The following is an 8,602-nucleotide window of genomic DNA, read 5'->3' on the forward strand; positions in this document are numbered from 1 at the left end:
TACATGTGACCTCCTCCCTGGGGGACGGACAACAGAAAAGTAGGTAAAATCATCTTTTAATTAAAAAAATAAAAGGTGAATAGGGAAAAAAAAGAAAAGAACTTCATAAAAGACTTTTCAATAGAAAATTTCCACTTACCATCGATACTACAAAAACAGCAAAACCTTCACTGCTGCATTATCTCAGCTTTCCCTTGTCATACTCCATTTGGGTGCCTCACCCACTTCCACTCCCCATTCTAACTCTTCACAGATTCATAATCTGTGTAAAGTCATCAGTCTTACAAACCCAATCTAATCCAGAAGGCAATCCCTCCTCATTCTGAAGTCTTGCCTGACAAAGAACCTTGGCTCCAATTCTGAAGTGCTGAAGGCCTAACTGGGGGCCTTCCTCAGTCCCAAAGTCAGAGAAAGGTATGTGCCCTGCCTCTCCAATACAGAGTTAAGTAAAATGAGCTATGCTACAGAAGTGTACATAGCATGTATCCATAATTTTGAAGACATATAACACACTTTTATGTTTGTTGTTTAGGGACATAGCATAGATAATAAGGGTATAGAGAACTGCATAGAATAATAAAACTTCGTTTCATAAGTGGTTTATTTTGGAGGGGAATGCAATCAGGAAGCGGCACACAGGTGATTCCAACACTGTTTGCTAATACACCATTCCTTAAGCTGAATAGAGAACAGAAAGGGGCTTGGGACATTATTTACATTTTTTTCATGGGAAAATTCCATTTTTAAAAATCCATTTTTTCCCATGAACATTTTGAAGCCCCCTTTTTCAACTGAAGGAGTCCGGTGGGATAGTTGGTTCACACTGGGCTGCTAACCACAGGACCAGTGGCTCTGAGGAAAAAGATGGGCTTTCTGTCCTGGTAGAGTTTCAGCCTTGGAAACCCGAGGGAGCAGGTTTATCTATACTGTCCTACTGGGTTAAAGAGTTGAGATTAACCCAATGGTGGTGGGTAGATAGGTAGCTATAAATCTGAATAATCCATGACAAATTTTAAAAGAAGGTGACTCAACGTAGGTAACAGGAAATCTTTCTTTCTTTCTTTCAATATACACAACCACACCCACAATTTCTGTATGAATACCTCAATAACATCGATTAGGCTGTGTCACCATTCTCTATCCATACTGTATTATAATGATTGATTTGGATTCTCTGCCTCAAAATGTTCTCATCTGTCTTTAGATGAATTGTTACCAGATTATACTTATATGGATAATTTTCTCTTAGGGCACTGGTGGCAGAGTGGTTACAGATCCGGCTGTTGTCAGGTCAGCAGTTTGAAATCCCCAGCTGCTCTATGGAAGAAAGATGAGGCTTTCTACTCCTGATAAAAGCTCCAGTCTGGAAAAACCCCGGGGGCAGTTCTACCCTGTACGACAGGCTCACTGCGAGTCCGAATTGACGCAATGGCAGTGAGTTTGGTTTTCGAATTAAGGCAAAACATTCTTATTACTTGTGCTAAACTTGTTACTTATAACAATGGCTTTATGGGATAGTCTTGGTTCAAGGTTTAAAGGTTTTTTCCTGCACATTTGTTTCTGGGGAAATTTGAAGTTGTTTCACATCTTTTCTTCTTTTAATCAGGATCGACGTTCACAACATTCAGTAACAGTCATTGGGCATTTGCCATTGCTTTTGGTCTCATGGAGGTGATAAGTTTATAGACGCAATTTCTTTATCGAATTCCTGATTCTCTTTCCTCTGCTGCTGTAAGCATTTCTTAGCAGATGGTTAAAATTTTTACTTACCTTATCACCAAGAACTTCTCTTTCTTTCTTAAGTTTTTTCTTAGCTGCCAGCTTTTCCTAGAATTTTAAAAAACAAAGTTTGACTGTAAATCATCAGGTACATAACAAAAACACACAAAATGATTAATTACTATGTGAAGGCTATTTAAATTGGGAAAGTTCTGCAATCTATTAAAACAAACATGCTGTCATATTTTAACGGCCAGTTAATATGATTTAATAAATATCTTATTCCTTCATAAAGTCTAAATTGGCAAGTTTGAGAATCTAAATTTTCATTTGTCTTATTTTCTATGAAGTCTCAAATTTAGCAAATACCCACTATCTATATGAAATCAGGTTTTGCTTTTTGCGTGTGGTTTGTTTGGCATTGCTAAACAGTTGCATCCTAAAGAAAGCCCTAGCTATGCTGACTGCTTCTCTTAGAAAATATCAAAAGGGAGAAGATTATTCATTTTTAAAAATAACACCATTCATTTATTTTGTCATTAAAATGTTCTAGATTGTTTTAACTATGAAAAACATCTTTTGGTGATTTCTGGACCTAATGCCACATAATAGGGGGTAATTTTTTCCTTCTCAGTACCTATTGACCAGGCCTCAGATTAGAATTCACAGTCCCCCAAACTCTTTTAGAACCACCTATACCAGCCCTCTCCCCACCATATTAATACACCAGAATGGGTTAGATGCCCAATAGCATTCTGGCACAAATAAGACAGTCCAGAAAATCAAAAAGTCTGGTACGAGAAGACATGCAAATAAAAAGTTTGAGAATGTGATATTCTATGACGTGCAAAAATAAACAAAGGTTTGCTTTGAATAGGAAATCTTTCGGCTGCTAACAAAAATGTCAGCAGTTCGAAGCCACCAGCCACTCTGCAAGAGAAAGACGAGTCTCTCCACTCCAGTAGAGCTAGTCTAGAAAACCCGAACGAGTAGTATTACCCTGTCCTATTGAGTCGTTCTGAGTTGGAATGAACTTGATGGCAATAAGTTTGGTGGCTTTAAAAAAAAAAAAAAATCAGACTCTAGAAACTAACCAACGTTGGGTGGATAGGGCAAAGCGGCAGCCGTGAGACTTCACCTTCTAGGCCGGAGGAGGGGGTAGGGTCGTTTTCACTAAGAGAAGAGGTGCGGAAAGTGCTGTCTAAAGACGGACCCCTCCAACTTCATGCTCATGCAACCACACGGAGTGGATGGAGTCCAAAGCCGCGGATGTGAACAGGTCACATGAGACCAGGCCTCACCCATTCCCATTAACTACTGGGCTCGGGTCCCTGGCAGAGGCGGTCTCCCAAGTGCCACAGGACCTCCCGCGCTCCGAGCCACGCGGCGACCCCACGGCGCGGGCGCCGCGCATGCGCCCCGCCAGGCTCGGCAGCTCACCTTCCGCTGCTGCTGCTTCCACCGCGTGAACATCAGGTGTCGCCGCTGCTTGTTCTTAATTTCCGAAATACTGAAGCCTGGGGGGAAGGCAGCCGCCTGCGGGGCTGCACCCCCGCTGGCCGCCGCTCCATCCCCGGAGAGCTCCGTCTCCTGAGGGTCTTCGGCAGGGGCTTTTCGCCTCAGACCTTTCTTTCCGCCGCCACTCTTACCTCCGGCTTTCGCCATGGTGTTTGCTCCCTGGCGTCCGTGTGGAACCGGAAGTGGTTTTGCTTCGACCCCGTCCTTAAGTTTTTACTTCCTGGGTCGCAGAGATCTTTTAAAAACATCCCCCCCCCTCCCCCCCCCGGCGTTGGTTCTAATTCGTATCGACGGTATCGTTGCCCCTGCGGGTTCTTTACCGCAATCCGCTGGTGGGTTCGATCGAGCACAATATCCTCAGGAGCCCCATTGATTAAAAACAGGTAGACTGCCTAAATCACGAGTATAGGAATGCGCGCAGTAACCCACGAGATGGGAAATGGAACCCGGGAAAAGGCGACGAGGACCCTTAACTGGCCTCCCGGAGGCTTCGTTGAAAGGTTAGGTTAGAGGCTGGAAGAGGGGTGCCTGGCCCAGGCGTCAGGGTGGAGCCGACGAATGGCGCCGACCGCACTCGCTGCCTCAGAGCCGGCCCGAGCTGTGGCCCCGGGCTCCCGCGGCGAGCGGACGGACGGACGGAGGGGAGGTGCTGGCGACCCCGCGCCCACCCCTGCCCCCTGCCCCCGTGCCAGGATCCTGCCGGGGTGGGTGGAAGAGGAGAGGCGCCCCCGCTGCAATGGGAGAGATCGTGGAGGGCTTTGTAAGCACTTTGGCTTGTATGTAAACGGTGAGCCCCTTGCAGGATGTTGGGAGAAGAAATGCTATGATCCAACTTCTGTTTTTAAAGCATCCCTCAGACTTCTTGTGAGCATAGACTGTCGGGGAGGGAAAGTCCTGAGGAGATTAAATGATGGCCTTTGAACCAAGACAGTCCAAAGGAAGGTGATAAGAAATGATCCGATTTTCTGAACAGTAGAGCCCTTAAAAGCAAGGATGACCTCCAGTTTGAGATGGGGAAGATGACAGGTGGGACGAGTTGGAGAAGTAACATCAGAACTTCAGTTCTGGAAATGTTAAGTTTTAGACACTTGATTTTGCCCAGTAGCCAACTGGATGCAACAATGATTCTACTGTAAGGTTCTCTATGGAACGGAGATTAAAATTTGGGCGCTGTCTGCACATTGAGATAGTATTTCATGCCATTAGCCTAAGTACCAAGGACCGAGCCTGCGGGCACTTCCACATCTGGGAGAGGAAACAAGTTAGCAAAGAAGAATAAACAGGAAAATCAAGAGTTTTCATAAAAGCCAAGTGAAGAAAATATTTCCCCCATGGTTAATGTTTGCTGTCTTTTTCATTTTAATTATATGAGCATGTCTTCCAAACAGAGATGAAGGGTCCTTTTAGGATCCTGTTAGGAGTCAGTCTCCCAGGTACTGTTCTCGTGACAATGTTTATGTTCTAATATTCACATAGTGTTTTCACAATCCATTTGTGTGTGTCCATCTCGCATTTTTACCTCTTCAAATTCTTACGAACAGAATCACGATTTTAAAAACATGAGAACCACATCCTCAGAAGAAAAGACCCATCCAAACTGCTGTCAGCCTGGAAAACTACAGCCACCACACTTGGATCCACGTTCAGCTGTAGATTACACAGAAAAGAAAAAGTTAGTGTTGATTTTTCAAATCGCTGGCATAGTGCTTGACAGATTGTTATATACACTTTATTTGAAAAAAGACAATCAGGTCACAAAACATGAAGACGAGGAATTGTTGTGTTAGGTGCCGTCAAGTCAATTCCACCTCATAGTGAACCTATGTACAATAGAAGGAAATACTGCATGGTCCTGCACCAGCCTCACAATTGTTGTTCTGTGTGAGCCTATGGTTACAGCCATTGTGCCAGTCCATTTCACTGCCCTTCTATTTTACCAAGCATGATGTCCTTTCCCAAGGACTGGTCTCTCCTGATAATATGCCCAAACAAATGTGGGGGAGTCTTGCCATCTTGCTTCCAAGGCGTATTTTGGTTGTACTTCTTCCAAGACAGATTTTGGCAGCCCATAGTACTTTCAATATTCTTCATTAGTACCATAATTCAAATGCATCAATTCTTCTTTGGTTTTCCTTATTCAATGTCCAATTTTCATGTACATATGAGGCAATTGAAAAGTACCAGGGCTTGGGACAGGTGCACCTTAGTCCTCAAAGTGACATCCTTATTTTTCAAAACTTTCAAGAGGACTTGTGCAGCAGATTACTCACTGTAATGCACCTTTGGATTTCTTTACTGCTGCTTCTGTGGGCATTGATTGTGGATTCAAGCAAGATGAAATTCTTGACAACAGCCATCTCTGTTCCTCTGCTCATCATGGTGTTGTTACCTGTTGGTCCACTTGTGAGGATTTACATTTTCTTTACATTGAGTTGGAAGAGGAAGAGGAGTAGGAGATGTAAAGAGAGGAGGACAAGAAGGAACAGGAAACTAATTTTCATTTGGAAAATATTTTGAAGTCTCTTCTAATCTTAATTTTATATTTTATCTCCATATATAGTACACTCTTTCCTCTTAAGAATACAAAATATCCCAAGAAATTTTAGATAGTTGTCATGGCACTTATATGGCATCTCTATTCAGAGATGCCATACAAATGGAACCATATGCTGGGTAATATCTATACTTCCTTTTATTCATCATGTCTTATTTGTAAAGGTTTTGAGAGTTGAATGAAAGGATGCACATGATCAGAATAAAATTTCTATTTGGAAGAAAATACAAAAACATTGATTGAGCAAACATTAGCTACTAGTCTACAAGGGTCTAGAGTGAGTGGTTTGATGGAAACAGTGAGTTCAGATCTTGACACAATCACTTAGATACTGTAATATCTCAGGTAAGCCCGTCTCTGTGAGCTTTAATTTTTTTCATCTATGAATTGAGTGTGTCATATTTATCGACTAAATTTTTGAAAGGAATAGAGATTATGTGTATTCAATAACTAGCAGTGCCTGGCACACCTGATAAATGCTAAGGCACTACATTTATTATTTTTAGATGTCAGAAATTCTGCTGAACGTTACTGGAGGCAATGTTTCCCCTTAAGTAGCTTACAGTTAAGAAGATGAAACATAATTAGAGTTTATTAGCTATTGAATAGAAATTCATGTAGAGTACCCCGTAATTTTGAGATCCAGCTCAGCCTCTTGCTTTTTCTGGTTCTTCCTTATCCATTATGTCTAGGGCTCATTCTTCATATAGTGTTTTAAGGGAAGGATACATTTTAATATTACAAAAATAAATTTCTGATTTTTGTGTTCTTATTATGACAAAGACCAAAGGCACAAATGATGAATCCAAAATATGAGAAAAAGGAAAACCAATTTTGGGATGTGCAGATTTTCCGCTTACAATGTAGTACATCTTTTGCCCAATGCAAAAGAAAGGAACGCTCTCTGGGGTTGAATTTCGCCACACGGCTCGCAGGTAACAATCACAGGACGCTTGCAGACCCAGGCTCTCATCGGTATGCCTCACGGACATCTTAGAGCTGTTTCTGGCACTTCAACTACTTATGCCAAGGATTTTTGAGAGTTTTCTTTTTGCTTATTTTATACCTGATGTTTTCTCGACCACTAATGAGACAGCTAATGTTTCCCAGACCTTGCTTATTAGCCAAAAAAAATCTGTTGAAATGTTTCTATGGGAATTCATAGTGTCAACAGAACTCTCACAATATCAGTTACATTTGGGAAGAGGTGAAAAACTTTAAAAAGTAGAATACTTACAATTTTGTGAGGAGACATTAGAGCTACATACACGGCCCCAGACTTAAGTATAGTTTGAAAACTTTTCAGATACTAGAATTCTGGGAAGTCTTTTTATAGTGAATGCTGTCATGTCAATATATTTCTCACTCTGGAACAGACATGGTACATGTGTTGGCCTGTCCGGGGCCATTCGGCTCAATCTTCACTATATTTTGTCAGAGCTTGCAGTACTTTTCCATTCCCACCTATGTGACATAGTTTTGTGATTAGGTTATCTCCCCTCTGAATAGCCTGTCCTTGAGACGGGCTGAGTTTAACCTTCAAGTCTGCCTAAAAACAGATAAGGGGGTTTCCATACATGGTGTGACTTTTTTTGATAAAGCACCTATATCCTGCTTCCCCTTGATTGGGTAGGAGATTGTCTTCACCCTATTTACACATCTAGTGCCTGCACCTGATTTGCATAAAATGACGTCACTTCGCTTACCTGGTTGAAGACTGTAAACTGTTCCTGAGGGCAGTGCTCCTTGATTGATCTATTACCAAAGTGGCCTAATTTACATGTGCGACAGGTGTTTCCCTTCCCCTGGCCTATATAGGCTGCAACCTTTCACTCAATAAAGGAGACTTGATCAGAATACTGTCTTGTCTCCATTTCTCGTGTCTCTTGTTCCCCTCAATTCCCACTCCCTCCTCCAGGGTCTGCGTTGACGTTCCTGCGGGTCGGGACATTGGCCCTTTCAGAGATCAAATACATATTAAGAAACCACAAGATTTACCTCAGAAATTTTTTTCCACTTTCTAATATTTCCAGGAAGTATCTAGTACCACATTTATATATTTTTAGGATGATCCAGACTTCTGATCTTTCCAATCAGAGACAACACAGAGAAACACTACAATCAAATTATAGTGTCACTAAAATATTCTCTATTTTCAAAACCATTTCATTGGGCATTAATACAGATATCGTTCCATAGTTCAATCACATCAAGCAGTGTTGTACAATTGCTGCCACAGTCAGTTTCAAAGCATTATTTTCCTTCTTGAACTCCTTGACATCACCTCCATTTTGCCACCACCGCGATGCGCTCCCCCACCCACCATCAAAACCTTTATTCTACTTGTTGTCCCTATAGCTTCAAACCTGGATTCATATCCTGCAAAACATATAACAAAAATTCAAGAGAGTGACCCCAAATGACTTAACACATCTGAGATAAATTCCAATATGAGCAAACTACCAAGAAAAAAATACAGAAAATGTTGAAAACCAGATCAGATCTAATGTGCATCAGAGGGGCACCAACTGACAAGATTTTAGCCATTCAAGTCAGGCTTATCATTTTGATCTATAGTCCTCTCACCAACGCACTCTGTTTGGTAGCCACTTTCCTCCCATCCCTCTATTAGAGTTAGAGGGAAATCACTGGACGCTTATTGATCCATGTAGAGCCCACAGTCATCCTCAAATATTATCTCTTAAAAGACTTTCGGGTTGTATGAATCAACCAGAGGAGCTTTTATTCATCTATTTGGAATGTTTTGACTATGTGGAATAACCACCAATATCATTCAAATACTGTCAAAAT

At 41.8% G+C, this 8,602-nt stretch overlaps 1 protein-coding gene across 1 annotated transcript in view; it reads right to left on the minus strand.

Moving 5' to 3' along the window:
- Positions 1 to 3,400, minus strand: part of RPF1 (ribosome production factor 1 homolog) — a 22,742-nt gene extending 19,342 nt beyond the window's left edge. Inside the window, exons 1-2 of the mRNA XM_004699292.2 lie at positions 3,160 to 3,400; positions 1,771 to 1,827 (exon numbers count right to left, since the gene is read on the minus strand). Of these exons, the coding sequence (XP_004699349.1) occupies positions 1,771 to 1,827; positions 3,160 to 3,384 (282 nt within the window). The 5' untranslated portion in view covers positions 3,385 to 3,400. The remainder of the gene's footprint in view (positions 1 to 1,770; positions 1,828 to 3,159) is intronic.
- Between the last annotated feature and the right edge of the window lie 5,202 nt (positions 3,401 to 8,602).

This window comes from Echinops telfairi, unplaced genomic scaffold, assembly GCF_000313985.2.
Source record: "Echinops telfairi isolate 266 unplaced genomic scaffold, ASM31398v2 ScPeMD7_443;HRSCAF=831, whole genome shotgun sequence".
NCBI lineage: Eukaryota > Metazoa > Chordata > Mammalia > Afrosoricida > Tenrecidae > Echinops > Echinops telfairi.